Here is a 22,576-nt window from a genome sequence, read left to right as displayed (position 1 = left end):
AGTTGCACAAGAGTTGATAGTGCTTACTTATCGATAATCAGACACCCACTGACTATCAAATTCAAATCTCTGTTCAAATAAAACACCGATGATTTACAGTTTGACTCTTTTGCAGCTGCGAACTGAGCTGTTTTATTCATGGCTAGTATTGTCTTAAATGTTCTTTTTTGCCTTTTTTAGTTTACTTTTTCATCACAAGATTGGTTTTGTTAATGCCTAACTTAACACTAAAACATAACAATTACAGGAGTTGATGTTGCAGCAGCAAATACACTCGTCGCGGGCTTTGTCCCTATTTACACTGAACGCTTTGTCAAGTTGCAAGTTTAATGGGATTGTTTTTTTTTTCTTTTTGATTATGTACATTACGGAAAATACTGCAAACAATAATAATTTACGCTGCCTTAGGACTAAGCAATTACCGTATAATATCGCTAATGGAAGCACGCGATCGTCACTAAAGTTAACTTTCAGCTCGTCTGGTCTCTAACTAACTAACTACTACTACGAAACTAAGAAACAACAGCCCGGATGATTCTGGATGCGGTGGGGGAGTGCCAGCCTCTATTTGACCTGGCCATTCGGCGCGAGGGGCGTGCCCTGCTCCGCATCCTCCTTGTTGTCCCGCGGGGAGTCCCACCACTGCACCTCGGTGCGTCCGAAGATCACGAACAGAAGATTGCCGAAGAAGTAGAAGGTGGCGGCCAACAGGAAGACCCAACGCCACTGAGTCACACTCGTCTGCGGAGAAGAGAAAGTAGCATTAGTGGGGACTTCCCAACAAATTGGGGGCTGGCAAACTTACTTCATCATCGACAATCTGTCCCACGATCAAGGGTGCCACCCCACTCATCACATTGGCCGCTCCGTTCGTGAGACCCATCAGCGTGCCGGCGTAGTTCGGCGACAGATCGATGTGGTTCACCTGGAAGCCCAGATAGGTGGCTCCACTGATTCCCACCGTCAAGGTGAGCAACGTCACCGCCAACGGAGCATTGTCGGTGGGCACATAGCCCAGGGCGATCAGCGAGAGCATGGGTATCCAGTGGCCAATGCTGTTGAAGATCTTCCGGTTGAAGGACAGCGACATTCCCTCCTTCCTCTGCAGCACCTTCGACAGCCAGACGAAGAAGAAGCTCAGCAGCAGCATCGTCATGTAGGGCAGCGAGGAGAGCAGCGCACCCTTTTTGATATCCACGTCGTAGACCTTCTTCATGTAGGTGGGGATCTGCATGAGCAGCAGCCAGTAGCCGAACATGTGGGTGCAGTGCACCACCAGCAGGGACAGGAAGGCCATTGAGCTGAAGATGGCCTTCCATGGCGTGGGCGCCAGCTTCTCAGCGGATTGCATCTTGCCATCGCTGCGCGATTCCGTGATGAACTTCAGCTCCTCGGGCGAGATCAGACGGTGCTCCTCGGGCGTGCTCGCCGAGAACAGGTACCAGAAGATCATCCACAGAAAGCCGGCAGCTCCGCCCAGGTAGAAGATACTCGGCCAGCCCAGAACGGAGTCGGCGATGAAACCACTGGTGGCCAGCATCACCACCGTGCCAAACTGGGCGCCGGAGTAGCAGAGTGTTCCCAGGATTCCTCGCTCGTCGGCGGGCGACCACTTGGCCAACAGCGCATGCGTGGCCGGATGCACTGCACCCTGGGCCAGACCCATCACAAATCGCATGGCAGCAAAGGTGAGCACTCCGAATTGCATAAACAGCGGCGATAGCATCGTGATTATAGCGGCTATGCCCAGTCCGTACATCAGCATGGTCTTGGCTCCGTAGCGCTGGGCGAAATAGCCTCCTGGCACTTGGGTCACTATGTAGCCGAAGAAGAAACTGGATTGCAGGATGCCCTTCTCTGCATTGGTAAAGTTGTAGTAACGCTGTGGAGGATAGGGAAGGTTACATAGTGCTCAAGGAAAGTGAAACGTTAGGAACTTGTGTATTTCGATGGCCTGACTGCGAAAAGTACTGAGACTATCAGTGCTAGCTTCAAGTTCGCAATGAAAACCTCAGAAACCACAAACAATTATGGTAATCGGAAATGATAATGTAAATGTAATCGTAAAGAACACCTTTTCTGTAGGTCTTAGCACATCAAAGCACAATTCTAAGTTTCACCTGAAGATGCATCTTAAGAGCTACTACTTACATTGGAGTTGAAAAGGTCGAATCCGGAGTTGCTGGAATCGGTCGCGTTCTGGGCCAGGATGGTGCTGTTGTCCGTTATGGCCACCAGGGCCACACTGAGGTTCACCCGCCAGGCGTAGCTCATCGCCAGGCAGAAGAAGCACAGGATGCACTGCACATGCCTCGTCCCGAGGAATTTCTCTGCAAGTGGAGAGATCGGAGAAGGTTAGCATGGGGCTACAAGGTGGGGGGGGGGACTTCACATGTGGCGCTTTGTATCCATCTCTCTTGGCCTGGTATCGAAGCTCTCTTTCTATATCTCTCTCTCCCTCTCTCTCGGCTGCCTGCTCACTAAGCCAAAACTGGTAGCCATGTAAGTATGTGGGGCGCGTTTATTTATAAAACACTTTGACTATGTCAAAATCTTGTTCACGCACGCACATGCCAGCGGGCCAGAAAGAGATGGGTGGCTCACGTACACAGATACACCCACTCGACCAAAGTTGGCTGCGAATATTGAGAATCAGGCATTGAGAGACCTGCCGCCGATGTCTTTGTTATTGTCGTGTAAAATGCAACGAGACGGTGCTGTACTATACCATATACCATAGGTATAAAGTATAAGGTGCATGTGGTCCACACTACCTGTTCGAGGCGGTCGCCCGATCGGCCGATCCTCACGTGACGATCTCTCGCCGGTGGTACATCATTGAGTATCTCTTGGGTGCCTGCCTTACGCGGATTTGTTTTCGTGCATTTGGCTATTTTTAAACCCGACTTTGGCTCGCCATAAATGGCTTAGTCTTTATAAATAGGAGTGGGTTGGTAGCAGGTGGGCGGTGGGAGGGTAGTGCACATTGCAACACCGCTCCACCACTGGCAACCTTGCAACGCGGCCTTACAAGGCACTGGGGTGTATTGAACCCCGGCTTGAGTTTGATTCGAAACCATCAATTATAACTACACTCCGAAACCTCTAAAGCTTGAAGTTCCCGAAATCTGATTTCTTGTAAGATGTACTTGTTATGTTTTTAAAAATCCTGCGGTTTGAACTATACAGAACTGAGGAAAACAAAATTCCAAAACCAACATTTTTTGATAAGCAACTTCTGCTGTTATAAAAAAAAACAGGGCTATACTAATACTTGTGATAATTTGAGTTTTAGGAGCTCAATTTTATAAAAAATATAACTAAACAAGAACATTCATAAATGGTGATTCAAACTATACAAGTTTTACTGTGCTTCCACTAATTTCACATTTGAATTGCCGTCCGAAACCGAAACTGACGTCCGAACTTTGAGCTCTCTCTCCCACTTCCACTTCCATTTCCTCCTGCCGAGTGGCGCTCCTCTATCTCTCCGTCTCTCTCTCTGTCTCTCGCCCTCTCTCTTTCCCCGCGGTCGCGCCGTCTCTTTCGCCTGGGCTTTTGGTGTTGAATGCGATGACTCGTGGTCGTGTGAGAACGCTTTATCTGACACGTTTTTAAATTTATTTGCGCAATGTCTTCCCCCTAGGCGTAACGCTGAGCAAATTTATGGCCAAGATATAGAACTTTTTGTCTCGAGACGGAGAGTGCCAGAAAATTATAAGATACCCCGTACACCTAAACCTACGCCCGAAACAACGATTGCAAAGCGATTTTCTGCGGAATACACGCCGAGCCAAATCAATCAGCCTTTATGAGCCACCATAAAGGCAGAGAGCTCCAGCTTGGAGTGTTTATTGGGTACCATTTATAGTATATTCGCGTATATTTTGATTGATTGCCGGCCCGGGGGTACAGTCACCGCAGTTTTGTCCGTTAATGGGACGGGACAAGCGAAGGACACACAGCACTAAGTGAGTCAAGTGTGCGGTATTGATAACCGATAGCCCGGGCCCCGATAAAACTGGAACGCCACCGAGCTTTCCAGGCGCGGACAGAGGTCCCCGGGCGGTGATAAGATAATCGCCGGTTACAGCGTCGCTTTTAGCGCTATACCACCCACCCAGCGAGACATTATGTTTACCGTTAGAACCTATGAAAGACGAAATGAGACGGCAGACGCACATGCATTTGGAACGTGCAAGTGTACAGATGACGGACTATTTTACAACTGTGAATGTGTCTTTGGGTTTACGGCTTATCAGCTGACCAAACTGGCTGCTCCCCAACCCCTCCTATCCCATCCCATCCCACCGCCCCCAACCCCGTACCGTCGGGATCTATTTAAAGTTCTATATTTCATTGGCGCAGAGACACTGCCACCACCTCGCTTTCCTCGTTTTTCTTCGTTTTGTTTATTTTTATCACTCGAAAGTGCTAAAATGTGATTTTATTTTGTTTGTCAGCGTAACCAAAAATCACAGAAAAAAAAACGCACGTAAATAAATTGAGGAAAAATTAAATTGTATCTCGGAGGATGCAGTTCTGTGCAGTGGAGGTCGTCTATAGTCGGTATAGATGTATAATTATTTCTGATATTTGTGAACCGCTGAGGCATCGCTTCCAGTTGAGCGGCTAGGCTAGGCTAGGTTAAAAAAAGTGATTCTACAAATGGAGCTAACTGGCGACGGAGATAGAAATCGCTATAGGAATATGGGAGTGCTGTTAGAGAACCAATTAAGCGGTTTCCGGCAAGACAAGCTCGGATCAAGTCGAACGATCGCGACGCTTACATAAGACACGTGCTTCGGACAGTTCAGTTGTCCAAGTTTACGTACGGCTTAGAGAGATCGGAGTGCAACAGACCTTTGCTCAAGGGTCTCCAGTGGGGGTGTGTACTACTTACCGTTGGCGTATTTACCACCCGTTTTCACCATGGTCAATGCAGTTGTCATGTGTGCGGCGCGGGTTCAGTTAATATTTTATATGGTTTGTATATTTCTTTCGAAACGTTAACGTTCGCGTTTGGGTCACTGGAAATTTTCGGTATCTCACGCGTGTTCCGGTTCCGTCATGAAGTAGCCGAACATGTGTGTGGCTGCTGTGGGTCGATTTTCTTTACGCGTGTTTTCCCTTTTAATTCGGAAACGAAACGATTACAGGTCCAGAATTCTGGGCGTAGGACTTTTCGAAAGAGTGTGTTCGGCGACGAGCGGGTTTTGAACGTTCTGGCGCACTACTGCGACTGCTTGAGTAACTGGCGGCGGTCGATTCTTTTATAAATATGATCGAACTCGGGCCGCCCGACCGCTCGACCAGCCGCTCTCACCAACACCAGCCCAGCCAGCGCTCATGAATCGCCGGAGAGCGCGTGTGTATCGCGTGAATTCCGCTATCAGTCAAACCGAACACGCTGGCACTCACAGATACTCTTTGTGTGTGGTGAGTGGCAGTGGATTTCTCTCTGGGTGAACCGGCGAACGGGAGTAAGTAAACAACACCAAGACCAGCACATGGTTATCAGTTCGGGCCAAGTGGTTTCCAATCCCGCTACCGCTCCCCGAACCTCGGATTTCTGGGTATTGTGGCTGCAGCAGGCTGTAACATTAGTCACAGATCGCTCTGCTCTCTGCCTTTCAGCCTTAAATCCCGCTCTCTCTCTCTCGAGGTCTCTCTTCGGACAATCCGGTATCTTCCAGATACAAATTCGTACTGCAGGCATGAATGAAATGCATCCTGCCGACCCCTAGGCAGATTACCCAGATTACCCCTCGAACCCGAGATAACGTGCCACGAAAACCTCAGGCGAGGTCATTGTGTCCCCTGATAAGCCCGTGACAACCTCATCTTGGTTCCATTCCATCTTCTGAGAACTCTCTGTGTGCTGGCTAATGACATAACCCAGCCTCGAGACGATCCATAACAGCGCTCTGGGTGATCGATGGACACCCTTGATTCCCGCTAGCTTGCGTAAGTCACAGACCCTTTGATCAATGCAATTCTCATTTCAAGATGACACGAATTCCCCTCCACTTCTCTCTCTTTAATTACTTCACTTGTTTATTGGGCTTCCTTTTTAATTGTTTTTCCCCTCACAAGGCTTATCAGAATCTAATTGCTGAAAATGAAATGTTTTAAACAAATTATTTATGCTTATCAGCGCCCGACACTTCAGACTTTGATTTTCGACTAAGTAAATGAGCCAACCACTGGCGAAGGCCCCTCCCCGGCCCCCTTTCCCCATTGATCGCCCAGGAAACGCTCTGCAAATTCATTCTGATTCTGACAAACACCTGAGGGACGACGGCCTGGGGGAGAAGCAGGCGCAGGAGTCAGGGGCCAATGACGACAGCCGCTGGCAGATAACGATCCACTCGCCAATCCTGCTTTTACACAGGAAAAAAATGAAGGGCACAATTTTATTACAGTTTTTATGGTTTATTTTTGGGAAATTTCACCCTTCAAATCGAAAACTATTAACTACCATCTTAAAACTCGCCCTCTGTCACTGAGGACCTTCAATAATTCAAAATATATATAATATTTATATCTATATTCAGGTATATGTAAGTCGTTTCCACTAAAAACAGTATTATTCATAGGGCTGGATCAGTCTCTGCGGGCCATTAATATTACAGACTATATAGATACGAGATATTCAGGTTTGGGTTAATACTCTCTAAGGAATTATCCAGAGGTTTATATAAGGTTCAAACTTACAACGGGAATTTGGTAAAGTGAGAAGCTAATGATACAATTTTGAAAAATTAATAATGTGATAGATCAAGAGTCTGTAGAAGAATGTGTAAAACTAATAAAGGCTATAATTTTCTGAAACAAATGTATCAACCACTGTAATGCTTATTAAACAAAGAAACACTGTAAGTAATCTCAGTGCTGAGTTTTTATTAATACATTTTCAATTTTAGTTTGTTTTCCGTGCATTTCGCTGATGGCAAATCAATTTTGGCACATGGCAGACACGTTTCAAGGCACGTTCGCTTACGGACAGCCTGAATTGCGAATCTCGAGACAAATGTACATGCGCTATCGGCTTCCGATTTAGGAGGGCATCGATTAGTCAGGCCCCCGGGACCCCAATCCATAACCCTCTTATCGGCACCGGATCTGCGGCTAAAGAATTAGCCATCGCCCCTAATGGGACATTTTTGGTAAATGATTTGGGCGAATTGCGGATTTATGGCCGGCTAAATTTAGAGAATGTCGAAAAATTCCTGCGATGGAAATCTAATCGGTGACACGCCCACTTCAGAAGGCAGGCACTGATGGATGTGATTGTTACAGCACCAGGGCTTATCGCCTGACGAATGGTAAACAGTCAGTCCGCTTGACGTCAGCTATTCGGAGGATAGGGGGATGGGGAGATGGGGGCCATAGGATCGCCGGATCCGGGGGTGGAACCTCCACCATATGGCGCACCCCTACATGCTAGCCTTGCTCTAGACTAATTAATATGCAGCTTTTCTTACACGAATTGTTCAAATATCGTTCTCTCAGCGGAAAAATTATTTACGCTGTATTACGTATACGCCAGGTGTAACCAAACAAAAACCCTCTAAACGGGCTAATTGTGAACCGGTGGTGTTGTGTACCCATCTATATCGAGGGTTCTGGCTCCTTTCCAGCGCTCGTCGGGAGTTATTTTCCACTGCTAATCACGATGTCCCCGGGACACATGGACATTGTTTGAGGCGTTGGCGCCAACAGTATTTTAATGCCCTCCGCAAATGTTGGTCTGTGGAAATATGTCTGTTTTGGCACTCTATATGGAGGGTATATAGCTTTATGGGGTGCAATTTGGCAGCGATTGGTCTTGTGGTGCATCCTACAGCAACTGAAAAAAAATGTTGAAATTCTTAATAAAACGTATTTATTTTTAATGCTAAATACATTATTTAAATACTAATGACGTATTCAATAAAAAACATTTATTATATTCTTATACAACAATCATTACATAAAAAAGTATACTTGTTATATGTAGCATAAGCCGTGTCTGGAGAGATTGGTATTCCAAACCAGTTCTTTGTATTTAAAAAATTGTTCCGATATTAAAGAAAGCTGACAAAGAATGCCTTTTAATAAGTGGAAGAATTTGTCGAATGTTAAAATAAGCCAACAAAAGTATTTTATGCCATTTTCTTCTTTAGTATCAATTAGATACCGGGTGACTTGGCTAAAAAGTCGCTCGGCCCTCATAAAACCAATCAAGGTTGTCTAACATCTTTAAATAGCTGAAACTTTTCCATTCCTAAAGATAGCAGTAATTAAGTCTGATCAATATCAGTTACCGCTGGCCAATAAATTTTAATAAAGGGAAAAGAGTATTTCAGCGTCGATTGCTCGACTTCTGTCCATGTTTAGATTGCTTGGCAGGCAAACAAGTCGAGATATATCGATCACAATATTGGAAATAATATTTCTGTGGCATCTAAATGTTTGGGCAAATGGCTCATTACAGCGGGGGATCAAATCGATTGGGATTGTGTGAATTCCCAAAACATATTTGAGTTACCGACCGGCGCCGTAATTGAATTGTGTCCAATCAGCGGCAATTGTCCGTTGTCCACTGCCACCCGCCAATTTCAATTAGCGTGGGTCCACTGGCACTGGAAACTTTTATCGGGTGTATTAGAATTGGATGTTGATCGGTGCGGTGGGTGTGGCAGCTGGGGGCGCGGCCCTCTATTAGCACCCTGTCTTCGGGGGCGATCAAAATGTCTGTGGGTCGGCCAGTTGGCAAACACTCAACGACGCATATTTGCGGAAAGACTTATTCAAAATTTTATTCAATTTAATTGCTGTCGGGAAGCCAGAGAGAAGATCCTCTATAATTAGATCGTTTCGGAGCGGTTATTTCCGCCGGAGGTGGAAAAATATAACGATTGCCTTGAGGCACTCGACAAATCTCTGGTGGACGCAGTGCGACTGCAGAATCTAAAATCTTATCTGGCGGAAGATTTCGAGGGCCATAAAGAAAGGCGTATTTCACATTATACTGTGCAATCGTTATCATTTGCAGCAGACTGTTCAGTAGCACTGATTTATCACAGGCAGCGTGACGTCACGGGGCCCATTGCGATTATCTAGCGAAATAGGGCTAAAACCCAGTTCCAAAGATCGGGCGAAAAGTACTTAGAATGACTTGGCAGTTGTGGGTCCAAAAAATAGCTAAAACGAGCGTCGCTTTAGTTGTGAAATGGAAATTAACAATTCATTATCGCCGCGGAGACAGCTGAACACTCGCTTGAATATAAATACGGGTATAATTTGTTGCAAAAAGCAACAAACAACACTGGGTATTTGCGTTAACAGTGCAAAAATGATTAAGCGATAACCTTAAAGACAGGGACAGAGAGAGAGTGCGCGAGCGAGAGGGGACAAAGAATGCGATCGGAGAGAGGAAAAGCGAGAGAAAGAGAGAATGGGGCGCCGCACTGTGCTAATTGTTTTTGCCATTTTGCAGGCCCCAATCCGATTCACTCACACACCCATGCTTTCAAGTCCCCGAGAGCTATGGGGCTCTCTCTCGCCGATCTTTGATCACGTTTCCCGCACACGACGAAGGCACCCGATTCTACCGCTCGGCGCCTCGTTCACGTGATAAGCATGTGCTGGCTCTCCCTCTCTTTGTATTTTTATGTCGAAAACGAGTCACAAAATGAGTTTGCCACTTTTTTAACTTCTCTGGGGGACTGGAATCGGGGGGCTCGATCGGGGAAGTTGAGGCCCCACGGGTGTGCTACCCATGATTTCACCACTGAGGAGCGCCGCTGAAAAAGAGTCACTCGAGAAATGCCGATTCACACCGAGTCGGCCGACTATCACGCATTTCTCATTCCCCATTCTGGTCGAGATTTGCAAAATTTATTTTGGGCCCGGGACCCCCATCCAACCAGTTTACGATGATGGCCAAAAACCGAGGCCAAAAACCTAAACGAAGACGGGGAAATAGCCAAGATTAACCTTCTGATATCTATAAAATTGTTAATAATACTCATTAATCCAAATAATATTTTTCGGGACTATGTTCTTTTGTTTTATAAGTATAGCTTTACCACACTTTAAATTTTATAAGTAATACGATTTATATTATATTTTAAAGAGCTCAGGAAAACAGTAAATTTCTGTATTACTTTTTCTTATAACAAATAACAAGTTTTCCAGCTGAACAATTAAATATGTACATTGTACAGTGTAAACTACTGTTCATAAAAATTACAAAAGCCACGAGCTATTATAAAAGTAGTTGGTTTTTGCAAAATAGATTTTCACTCCAGGAAGTTAAAAACAGTTTTATAGATTTGTTCCCTTTAAAAAATATATTTTTAAATACATAAACAATTTTACAACAGAAAATTAAATAAAGATATGGGACCTTTAACAAAACAAATGAATATAGCTAGCATAACTTATTCAGATTAAAAAAACCTTGAGTATCAACATAACAATTTTTGCTGTAACTGAATTTACCAATAACTCTTTCTATTTTTCCTTTGTGTACGAAATCGCTTGGCTGATAGGACAAGTGGCCACGGTATTATTACGACTTGATAAGATCTCTTCAGATTTCATAAAAATAACTCCCTTTAAATGGGCATTTAATGGATTCCCTTATCGTTTGGTAGCTTAAGAGCTCAAGATTCCAGAGCATGTGGTTGGGGAACGAAAAAGGCTGATACACCCAGAAATCGGAACCTACCCAGCACGAGATCCAATTCGAAATGCTAGTTTTACCGGGAATCGAATTTAAATTAGGTTGACTCAAACACTCTCGCATTCCCGTCACATAACTAAAAATACTTATGCGTTTATATATGTGTCGCTGTGTACATAACGCTGCCTTTGTTCATATCGCGTGCTGGAAAGAGGAAAAAAACATTTATTCAAATTCCGCTTATCAACAAGTTCGCCCCGCCAGTGAAATGAGCCCCGATCCCCAGCACCAGACGTCTTATCCCCCACTTTCCATTCGCCCGCCGAGTTCGAAGCTATAAAATGTGCACGGCACTCTTCGAAGCATGTGAGAGATACGCTCGAAATGGGGATTAAATGATTGCCAAATTGATTTGCCAGCTCGACTTAGTTTTGTGATCCAACTTTATCAGATGGCGGGCCCAGCGCTAGCTTTTTGGATCAAATCTACGTTATTTGCTTTATCAGCAGGGCGTCAGATTGGTGAAGTTAACCTCAAAGCTATTTTGCTGGATTTGTATTAAATGAAATCACATGACCCAAACTTCACAGACACGTTTTTGGGGATACTGAATTTGAATCATTTTGATTACCCAAGACCTCTGTAGCTTCTACATGTATTCTACAAGTACATTACATAAGCAGTGTTATTTACGCACTAATTACTTTCTACATAGCGATATTGGTTTTTTAAAGTATACTTTTTGGAGCATTCAGTAAAAAACCTAACATTTCATTGATAAATCCTCCATTCATAAAATCTTAAACTCAATTCAGCAGACTGTTATAATTTGTAAGTAGGTTCATATTTCAAAAAATATGAATTTCTTGCAATTAACTGGGGACAACGAATCTATGTATGCTTTTGTTGAAAAAAAATATCTATAATTGACGACATGAAACCTCAATTTGTGGACTTGTCCTATCTAAACTTATCTATAGATATGATCCACTTAATCTATTAGATCTATGACCCTATAATTGGTAGTTGTGCAACATGTCCACAGGAACAATTCCCTGGAAGAGAAACCCCAATACTTGTTCTAGTTTTTAAAAAACTACGTACAATTAAGTAGATAAAAACAAGACAGAGCGATAACAAATGTTGTCACGCCGCTAGTTGAATAGAATGATTGATTCTGATTTCGCTAATTGGTCCACGGAGCAGAAAATATGTGAACTGACAATAACTTCTTAATAACATTTTAGAATATTAATGACATTTGAGAAACAAACAAAAATCCCATTTACACTTTTATAACATGTTTAAATAAATACAAATACGATTTTATAGCAAGAACAAGGTAAATTTTAACATTTGAGAACTGACGATAAATTTATATTTATTTGATGAAATTACACTTTTAGTAAAATCAAGTTCTTAAAAAAAACACTCTTGATAAATTAAATTACGAATTCTAGAGCACTTTTCTCACAGAAAACGAAAATCTTTTAAGATGTTTCATCTCCATATGGCCTTCAAAAATCAAGCTTTTCCCACCCATATTAAAGCCCCACACCATATGGGAATCAAACATTTTTGTGGCTTTCTTTGCACATGTTGCACATGCATGTTTTATTATTTTTTCGCATGGTTGATCTTATCAATTAGACGTTACAAACTAGAACTTAAGACGAGGGGAACGCAAATACGAAGTAGTCACAGTTAACAAATACAATTTACAAATATACACGGTCAATGCGAGAATGCATTGCGCCTGGCTGCAGTTAGGATCGATGGTGGTGGATTTGGATTTGGAGGAGAACGGAACTAGCTGACTAGCGGTTTCTGAACCCGTTTCACTAAACTCAAGCCCCCGTCCGTCTAGTGCTGCGACTCCACTTGGGGCGTGGAGTTGCGACGAGGCTTCGCGGGTGGATCGTTCCAGGGCTGCACATTCGCCTTGCCGAAGATCACGAAGAGAGTGTTGCCCACCAGGTAGAATCCGGCGGCGATGAAGAACACAACGCGCCACTGCTCGGGATCGTGCTGGAGAACAGATAGATATATACATTTTAGAAATCCGATAGTAAAAAAAACATTAAAAGGTATCAAAATTGGGAACATCTAGGAATTTAGTTTCAGTCTTAAATCTGAATGGAGATCTTAATAAGATCTACTTTGAAATATTTTAATTTATTTATTTTGATTGCTCATAAGATCATCTTTGAAATATTTTAATTTATTTATTTTGAATACTTATAAGATCATCTTATGAGCAATCAAAATAAATAAATTAAAATATTTCAAAGTAGATTCGAGAATAAACATATTGTATGAACATTTTCAGTACTTAAGATGATGATCTTTAAGGATCATATGCTTCAAACTCACCTCATTTGTGACAATGAATCCCACGATCAGCGGGGCAATGATGCTCATGATGTTGGCCACTCCGTTGGTGATGCCCATGAGGATGCCAGCGAAGTTTGGCGACAGATCGATGTGGTTCATGTTGTAGCCGAGGTAGGTGGCTCCGTTCATGCCCACGGTGAAGCACAGCAGCACCACCGCCAGCTGCGACTGGTCCGCGTCCACGTAGCCCAGGCAAATCAAGGTGATCATGGGAATCCATAGGCCAATGGAGTTGAAGAGCTTCCTGCTGGTCACCGTGGTGATGCAGTTGCGGTTGTTCAGCTGGGCGGAGATGGTGGAGAACACGAAGGACATGACGAACATGCAGACGTAGGGCAGCGAGGATAGCAGGGCATTCGACTTGATGTCCTTGCCGAGGACGTTCTTCATGTAGCTGGGGATCTCGGTGAGGAGGGTCCAGAAGCCCCAGTTGTGCACCGAGTGGGCCACGATCAGGACCAAGAAGGCAGGCGAGGTGAAGAAGCTCAGCCAGGGCGTCGGCAGCTGCTCCTTGGGCAGCTCCTGGGCACTGCTCACTTCGCTGGCCTGCGACATCTCGATCAGCTTCTTCTCCTCCGCCGAGATGCTCTTGCACTCCGATGGCGATCCTGCGCCAAAGAAGAAGTACACCACCGACCACACACAGCCGATTCCGCCGGAGATGTAGAAGATGCTGGGCCAGCCGATGGGCGAGGCGGCGATCACTCCACTGGTGGCCAGCATGATGATCGTTCCGAACTGGTTACCCGAGTAGGCACAGGTTCCCAGAGTGGCCCGCTCCTTGGGCGGCGCCCATTGGGACAGGATGGTGTGGGTGGAGGGAAAGACCACTCCCTGGCACAGACCCTCGACCACTCGCAGGGCGCAGACCAGCTGCCAGCTCCCAATCTTTGCGCAGATGGGTGTCAGGATGTTCAGGACCGAGCAGATGGACAGACCCGTGAGGAGCATCACCTTGCCGCCGTATTTGCGGGCCAGCTGACCCGCCGGCACTTGGGTGATCACATAGCCCCAGAAGAAGCTGCTCAGCAGCAGGGATTTCGTCTTCTCCGACCAGTCGTATTCCTGAAAGAAAGGAAACCAATAAATTTAGATTTTATTTTTTAAGGACATCGTAAAAATTGTTGTTCAACAAAAGACTACTCTACGCCCTGACAAAGTTAAGAAAAGAATTGAACCATAAATTTTATATAAGTTTTTCCAAATTAGTAGTCGGATTTTTTCAAATACATTATTTTAGAAAATGGTATTGAATTTGAAACTTTTCAGGTATTTGAAAGCTATCAGTTCTCAGCTGGATATTGCTTTGTGATGCTAATTTTTAAAAATATTTGTTCGTTGCTATATAAAAGTTTCAAAATTATTTAAATTTCACTAAGACCATTTTTTAATAATAAAGCTTCCTGTTGAAATTTAAAATGTTTAAACATGTAATGATGTTATTTATGTTATGATATAGGAGTATTTAAAGAAGTATATATTTAAATAATATAAAGTTGGTTCTTCGAATACTTACAGGAAAGTTGGGGTTCACGGAGGCGGCATCGGTCATGGCCACCACGGCCACGGAAAGGTTCACTCGGAGGGCATAGGCCACCGTGAGGGCGAAGAAGAGCAGGAAGACCTGCAGGTGACGCACGCCCAAGCCGGAATCTGAAACCAATCAAACGCAATCGATTAGGTAAGGTTGGGTAATCTGACTCGCGAACTGATCTTCAGCCCAATCAATGGGCGGACAGACATCGATTAGCAGTGCTTATCAGCTATCAGGCGCACTATCAGGGGTATATAAGTAATACAAATGGGCTTGTGTCTGTAGGTCGCCTGTAGGTCGCTTGTGGCCAAGATTCGGAATTTCCTTTTGCGTTATTTCAGAGGCAAAAGAGACGACCGCGGGCCCCCAGCGAAATAGATTTACGACTGACAATGTACCTCTGGCGGTTCTTTTCCCACTTTATCCGTAATTTACGCCTAGATTTATCATCCCTTATCAGCCAGACAAGCACTGAAGACGTAATTACTTGCCTTTATATTTGCATTCGGGGGGCAGCTCCAGCTTCTGTTTCTGGTTTCTGGATTTCGAAAAAATTCCATTCATAGATATGGCGCCGAATTGTCGGCCACACTTCAGCGTATATGTCTGGGACTCTCAACCACCTCCCACATTTAACCCCTCCTGTTAGCCCCACTTTAGTTAGATATGAAACTATATCTCTATGTAGTGGGCTAATATCGGTGTTTGTTTAATCTCGAGTTTGCTGACAGAGATTAAATGGCTGTTAGTGGGCCGTAAAATACCGGTTACAACGGCTTTACACCAAGGGCTTAAGTGCACCCGTAAAGTCCTGAATCGCGCCCCTTTTTTGCTTTTATGTGGTTTTAATGAACAAGGGGGCTCGTCTTTTATGGATATTCTCTTATCATCGCTGATAAGAGCTTCAAATCTATTTCGTGACAAGCAGGTGGGAGCTACTTTTGGTAAATCTTGAGCTTGCAAGGTCTTGGGAAGAAACTATGGTTATGTTGGGAACATGTTGAGGTTCTGTATTGTTTTTTAGCTTTTTTAGCTTATCTTCAAAAGACTATATCTGGAAGATTAAATATTTGCTTGAAAATATTTAAGTGGCCCACATACTGAGAAAACATGTTAAGAATAATGACATACAAATTGCCCTGCTCTTAAATTTTAACAAAAAAAAACGCATATAAAGGAAATCCTTGGATAAACATTTAAATGCAACACAATTTTAATTTCAACAATTCTTCATTTTGTATTTTTTTTGGTTTTCTGGGAAACATTTGGTTTATGAGATTAGAGATTTCTTAGCTTGGTAGTCCACTCTTTAAATTCTTAAAACTTTTGAATATTTTTGAATATGTGTGTTTAAACTATGCCCTTAACACGATCTTTGGCTTTACTTATAACTTAAGACTGGACCCACCTTCATCCTCAAAGCGACGATTCTTCACAGTGGTAACCATAGTAATAACTGAATTAACTAGCTCTGAATTTAAATGTGTGGGATTTCACAGCCAGGCACTACCATTCGGCTTGGAGCCTGTTCACTAACTGATGGCTTCTTGGCAGAGCATCCGCAGGTGCTTTGCGCAAATAGTCAGATCACCTAACCAGCATCGTCCGGTAATTGTGGTGGTATACGGGTGTACGTAGCTGTACATAGAGCTATAGCTCGAGGCGTATCTGTATCTGTATCTGGACCTGTGACGTTAGCTGTCGCTGTGATTTGTTGGCTGTGTAAAAGCGCGTGTCAGTTGTCCGTTCCTTCAAATGCACCGCCACCCCCAAAACACCGCCCCATTTTCGACCCCAGGGGGTGGGCTTATCTCCTGATTTTGATGTAACCAACTAAGGTATTATGCACCAGTTTAGTCATTATGATCACTAGGCCGAGTCGTGTTCATTGTAAACTCTTATCACTGATCTAATAATTATATGCGATTTATAGCCCAACGATTTTTAAATCGTTTTCCGTTAGCTTTGAACTTGAGATCAGGTGGGTATAAACCATTTACAAATGTAGGTTTAAACAGTTTCCTTCAGCAGCTCCCAAAAGTATGCCTTTTTTAACCCTACATTCTAGCGCCATCTGTTGAAAGCTTTCAAAATAAAGGGCAAGTGTTCAGGCAAGCTTTATTGTTGGCCAAAATATGTTGAGGGGCAAATACAAAATTCAATTTCAAAGGAGAAATCAATCAAATCGTTATTTTCTTTAGCTATTTATTTATTTAAAATAAATAGATAACGTAAATAATATATTAAATAATAATCATGATATTGTTAATAAGTATATTAAAGATATTATTATTAAATAATAATAAATCAATTTAATACTTAAAACTAATGTATTAAGTTATTTAGATATTATATTATTGGTCAATATCCCCACGGTCCCCAAATAAAAATACCCTATTCTCTATAAAGAACCAGGTCCAAACCTTACAGCTGTTGTTAACCACAAGTCACGCAATTAGATGTGTAATTACGAACTAGCACCAAATGGAATTATGAATTTGAATTGGTTTCTGTTTCCCACATTGAAGCCATGTCTATTATTCGATTTCAGCTAGACCTCTGGACACGCTTCTGGGGTAAATTCAACACTGCTTAAGGTGGGGTATTATAGCGCTATCATGGCTGATAAGGATATGGCCAATGTGGCAGGTGGAAACTCCACTGCGAAGACATTAAGACCAACGACTTTCAAATGTCCAGGCACTTCAGTTTCACATTGAGCAGATAGCGAGCGCCACTCGAAGACATTTTTGATAGGGCCTGGCGATAGGTGGGCGGTGGTGGTGTCCAGGGGACACTGGCCGTCGAGTGGCCCATGTATCCGACTAGATGTCAGCACTTGCTCCAGACAAGGTCCAGTCACTTGGCCACCTTGTGCCGCTAGATGGATGGATGGACGGCTGATAAGCCGGCTCTTTGGCCGAGTTTTGACTGGTATCAGCTGAACGCGCAAAAAACTGGCAGAGCGGGTTTCTCTAAACGCTATAGCCACCCCCAACACAGGGAAAAAAAGAGGTGACGTTGGTTGAAGATCAAACAAATCGTTATTTGTTTTTACGAATATCTCGTTTTTGAAAGAATGTTATACTAACTGGTGGATCTCTTAAAAGTGTTATGCTGTTAAAGTCAACTAAGTGGTTTTTCATTTTAAATGCCTCATAAAGAATGTTATGGTAATGGAACCATTTTTAATTGGTAAAAAATGTCCATTTCTATCTCTGAATAAATTAAAGAAGTAGTTGCTTCATCTATTTCATAACATATTGACAATGAAAACAATATTTTCCCTGTGTAGTTCGTGGCCTATCAGCCCCATAACCTTCCGTTCCAACTGTGATTTGTGACCCGACTTGCGGTGTCAGCCTCGTCTCGAGCTGCTTTTTTGCGTTATTTATCGGGCGCCATGGCGCCTGACTTGCCAATTTGAATATTTAGTGAAATTATTTAAATATACAATTACAAATAATCCAAACTTGGTTGCTTATTTCGAGCGCACTTGTGTAATTTATGCTCTGACGGAAGAGTTCCCGCATTTTGTCAAGTGCTAATGAATTTGCATGCAGGCCACTTGGCGCCCGATAATTGCACGCAGCTCTAAATAAAGATTTGCGATTTATCAGTGATAAATACGGAGGCAGGTGCTTGCGTAATTAGCAAGGTGCTTTATCCCTAAGGCTTCGCCCCCCATATCCAAATATCCAAGTACCCACGTATCCAAATCCACTTCCCCCTCGGCAGCCGAGTGGTTGTTGTTCCGTTTAGTCAAACCAGGAACATAATAGGAAATATGCGAGATTTATGTTTTCGCCTTATACGCGGCCGACTCTAATTGTTCAAAGAATCGTATCTCTCAATCTGAATCTGTAGCCGATGTTTGCCGTTGTTTAGTCGCAGTATTTTTGCAATAGTTGCTCATTAGCCGCCGGTACTAAACTGGATTCGCCCCAGACAGCCTGTCGAGTATTGGAGCATTCTTTGTGATCCGCTGCTTTTGTTTATCTGATTTTTTTCGTATTCCACATACGCCCGGTTGACTGCCACCCAAACAAAAACAAATGAATTGAATCGGTTGGCTGTGTGTGTTTACTTTTGCCCTGGGTCGCGATTTGCATACGAACTTTGATGATTTATACTTGTGGACCCGCTTCCTGTCTGTCCGATTTATCCACTCTCGCGACAGGCCCCCTTCCTCTAATCTCAACTAATTCATATTTAATGGCCCGCAGTCAGTTTGGCCCATAATAATTAGCCCGAACTCGATCCAGTGACTAAACCCCTGCGAGCAAACCACATTTTGGCACCAAGAAAACACTTGTTGCAGTCAGAAAAAAATGAAAAGGAATAACAAAACAAAAGTACCCGTCACGGCCACTTAAGATTTAATCACATTTGCTGAAATTAGCAACCTGCCCGCACTTGAACATTAATTGTTCAGCGTAATCAAACAGCACTTCGGGTTTGGAAAACTTTCGGATAACAATGTATTATGTTCGATCTTTTGCACACAATTGACAGCGATATAAAACTGTTTCAGGTTCACGTGATAATAAAATGGATAAACTAATATTTGGTTTTTTATTCCTAGCAGGAGCGGTAGAATTGAAAGGGCAAATCTATAAAAACTATATTTTTTATTTACTGGTCAGTGAACTTTACGAGTTGTAAATAAATTAGAATATGGGCCATAAATATTGTGTTTATATTACTCCATAAAGAGTTACGAGTTTGGGATAGCGCAATAAAGGTGGTGATTTTCCAACACCTCCTATGTCGTAACCCCCTTTTTAGATAGTGCTTTCAATACATTTTTAATGCACTCTACGGCAGATTTACGAGCACCTCGAGTAGTGTCATTACCTATTAATTACTCAAGGCCCGACTTATTGGGGTTATCTATTATCTAACCGTAGTTCGCTTTATCGAACTGCTCCACTTACGTTTGCCCACGGCCTCATCCTCCTTTGTGGAACTTTTCGCGTCCATGCTCATGGATCCATTGCTGCCGCCGCAACACAAGAGCTTCATGTTGACTGGGTTTTAGGTACTACTTTTAAATAACTATTTGCGATACAGGCTCTCTTCGCTGAGAGATGGCAGTGTTCGGGAGGTAGTAGGTGGTTTGTATTGTTCTATCACTTTTACGGCTGGGCCGTTCTTAATGCGGCGTGGTAATTAAATGTTGGCCAGCGATCGAGGCAAATGTCACCATATTCACAACTGTTGCAATTGCTTTCGTTACTGCCCGATTTCGGTCGGTTGGATGTACAGGGTAGGACTTAAGTACCGCTCTCGCCGCCGCTGCGTTTTCAGACCGACTGAACGCTGAGTCGGCGCGGGGACTCCATTTATACGCTGCCGATCGATCGCCACTCAAACACGCTCTATAGATACTGCAAATCTCTCGCACGCCGACGCTGGGGCTCCGAAATACGTCACCGGAGATTCGGTGGAGCCAGTCAGCCACTCTAGCCGCGAAAACCACTCTCCAATGCGATTCCGGCGGACGGAACGGAGAAATTCCCCACTTGCCACTTGCCTGGTTCGTGGACAGCCCGTGGGGTGGGCGTTCGGCAGAGATATCCGTGAAATCGAATCTTATCGAAGTCATCTTTAGATTACCCGACTTGTCAGGGACGCCCAACGGTATACTAGATGTAGTACACACAGTTCTGGGTAAGGCACGCTCAAGTGGGCGGACCTCGCACCCAATCAAAGGAGGCTCTTTTGATGATCTTGACATAATGATATATTCTTTGGTATCATTGCCGAGGGCGCTGAGAACGCCATGCACCCCAAAAGCACCGAAATGGGCCAGTGGAAACTTACGGTGGATGGGGGTCTTCACCTCGTCGAACCATTGAAACTTTTTGGTAAACAGAGATTGAATTATTGGTCGACGAGGGAAACCCCGATCCAAGCCGAAACTGACAAAAAAAGTAAAATAAAAGAGCGCAGAGTGGCGTAGCTCTAAAACTGGTTAGGCGATCACTTGACGCACTCGTGGATGCCGCGGAACTTCAGGCTTAACGATCTATCTAACTATCTGGGGGTTTCGGAAATTCCTGGCAGTGAGTGGAGTTAAGTGCCCTGACATTAGGGCACTTTCACTTTCACCCGTCTAAGGGGGCCCATTTAGAAATGTTCTCAGAAACATGCGCTGCAACCAAGTGTTGTTTAAAATTCTTAGTTATGCATAGTTCATGCCTGGCTGCCCCAATGGAATTCGTTTCGGATCGCACCTCTCTCTCTTTCAAGCGATCTGCGATTGTGTTTTTACAATGTTTGTTTTTTAGACAATAACTGGAATTTCATGCAACTACATAGACATAGAGATATCTCCAGAGTTGGCTTAAGTCGCACATCGCCAAATTTACGGCCCGCGAAGGAAAGTTCGATCTAATGGTGTGTCAGCAGGGCAAACAAGTGCCTTAGATAGCTCCGCGACAGGTGAGGCGGAGTATCTGTGAGATACTTGGACACACGCCCGCCTCATGTCGGCGGCCGAAATGAAAACAAACTGATTATCTGCAGACGCTAAACAACGGAGTCGAGCATCGAACAAAATAGCCGAATGCGTGCTCCAGAATAGGTGTGCTAAACGATCATAAATCCGCTCAAATATCGGATCTCGAATCGGTACCAGGCGGGGGGATGGGTCTTCGCCTAATAGAGTTGTCATGGTGCCACTATTTGATTTTCGAGCTCATCAAACGAGTTGCCAGTCAATGAGAGCCAAAACAACTCGGGACCTTATTGATGGTCGAGTCACGAATCGAATGGTCATGTTTTGGCCAATAGATAATTTCCAATACCCTCCCTGGAGATTATGAAATAATCAAGAAGAGCGTTGTGATTTCAAACCACTCAATAAAGTGAATAAAAACAAGTGCGTGATCATATCTTATGTCGAACCTCTGGTAAACAGTTTTGAAGTATTATAATTCATGCTGTGGCTTTTAATCAATTAAGATTTGATTATGACACATATGTTAAAGATAACACAGTAAAACTACTCAAAACAAAAACCACAACAGATACAACTTTATCAAAATTAGAGGTTGCATAACTTTTTTATTAAGCACTTACAACTATTAAAATATCTCACAGATTTTCAGTTTTATAATAGTAGAAATTATGTAACCCTTAACGTAACTTATTTCTTAATCTTTTTAAGTTTTTTAAATTTTTAAATTATTTAATAAATTACATAGATTATTTCATCGGTTTCTGTCTGTCTATCTGATTTAATAATGATTTAATATGCCCAATTTAGTTTTTACGTTAACCGCCTTATAAATTATTAAAACCTTTAATGGTACGGAATTAATTGTGCTACGATAGCCGAATGTGGTTGAGGTTCCCCCACTTCGTGCTAGGCACAAAAGGTTCGCCATAAAACCCAAAACATACCTGTTAATAGATCCATCAGAGACTAAAATAACTCGCAGTCGGATGCAAATCGATTATTGGTTTAGGTAAATTAGAAAGGTTCGCTAGAGAACAGTTCTTCCGCTGCCGAATGATACAGCATTTTCCGACCTCCTATCGCCATCCACCACCCCCAATCCGTAATACCAACAACCCCCAACAAATGATCACGCTATGCTCCACTGGCAAAACCGTATGGTGGTTGTGTTTTTGCTTCAGTTTTTTTGCTTTCACGTGTCAGGTGGCAAAAGGGGCGGAGAATTGGCTTAAAATAATTGCCAGTCAATGCAATTACACATCCTCCGTTGGATTTTATCGGACGGGTGTTCGACCAATTACATTCCGTTACACATTTTTTACTGGCAAGCGAAATGAGCAGTTGTTAATGCAATACAGATTCGTACTATACTTTACTTTCAGTCTGCGAATTGCATAAGTTCCCCGATCGTCTGGGACCTGCGATGAGTGATTCTCGAGTTCTTAATATGCAAAACGTGCTGTTTTGTTTGAACTTGGCCACAGACAAGTCGGCATTTCGACTCTAG

General features: G+C 43.4%; 2 protein-coding genes across 3 annotated transcripts; both read right to left on the bottom strand.

Annotated features, from left to right (window-relative positions):
- Positions 1–185: 185 nt before the first annotated feature.
- Positions 186–5,254, bottom strand: LOC119551069 (putative inorganic phosphate cotransporter). The gene is made up of 4 exons (XM_037860192.1): positions 4,904–5,254; positions 2,152–2,330; positions 806–1,882; positions 186–741 (listed from the first exon to the last, which is right to left on the bottom strand). Exons 1-4 carry the CDS (start codon positions 4,950–4,952, stop codon positions 565–567), a joined length of 1,482 nt encoding a protein of 493 aa, XP_037716120.1. The 5' UTR covers positions 4,953–5,254; the 3' UTR covers positions 186–564.
- Positions 5,255–12,256: 7,002 nt separating this feature from the next.
- Positions 12,257–19,897, bottom strand: LOC119551040 (putative inorganic phosphate cotransporter). 2 transcript variants are annotated; one of them, XM_037860151.1, is made up of 4 exons: positions 19,541–19,897; positions 14,586–14,722; positions 13,049–14,134; positions 12,257–12,703 (listed from the first exon to the last, which is right to left on the bottom strand). In XM_037860151.1, exons 1-4 carry the CDS (start codon positions 19,626–19,628, stop codon positions 12,539–12,541), a joined length of 1,476 nt encoding a protein of 491 aa, XP_037716079.1. In that variant the 5' UTR covers positions 19,629–19,897; the 3' UTR covers positions 12,257–12,538. The 2 variants fall into 2 exon arrangements, with proteins under 2 accessions (XP_037716079.1, XP_037716080.1); XM_037860152.1 differs by lacking the exon at positions 19,541–19,897 and adding an exon at positions 16,012–16,168.
- Positions 19,898–22,576: the final 2,679 nt, after the last annotated feature.

Source organism: Drosophila subpulchrella, chromosome 2R (genome assembly GCF_014743375.2).
Source record: "Drosophila subpulchrella strain 33 F10 #4 breed RU33 chromosome 2R, RU_Dsub_v1.1 Primary Assembly, whole genome shotgun sequence".
NCBI lineage: Eukaryota > Metazoa > Arthropoda > Insecta > Diptera > Drosophilidae > Drosophila > Drosophila subpulchrella.
This window is presented reverse-complemented; position numbering and strand designations above follow the sequence as displayed.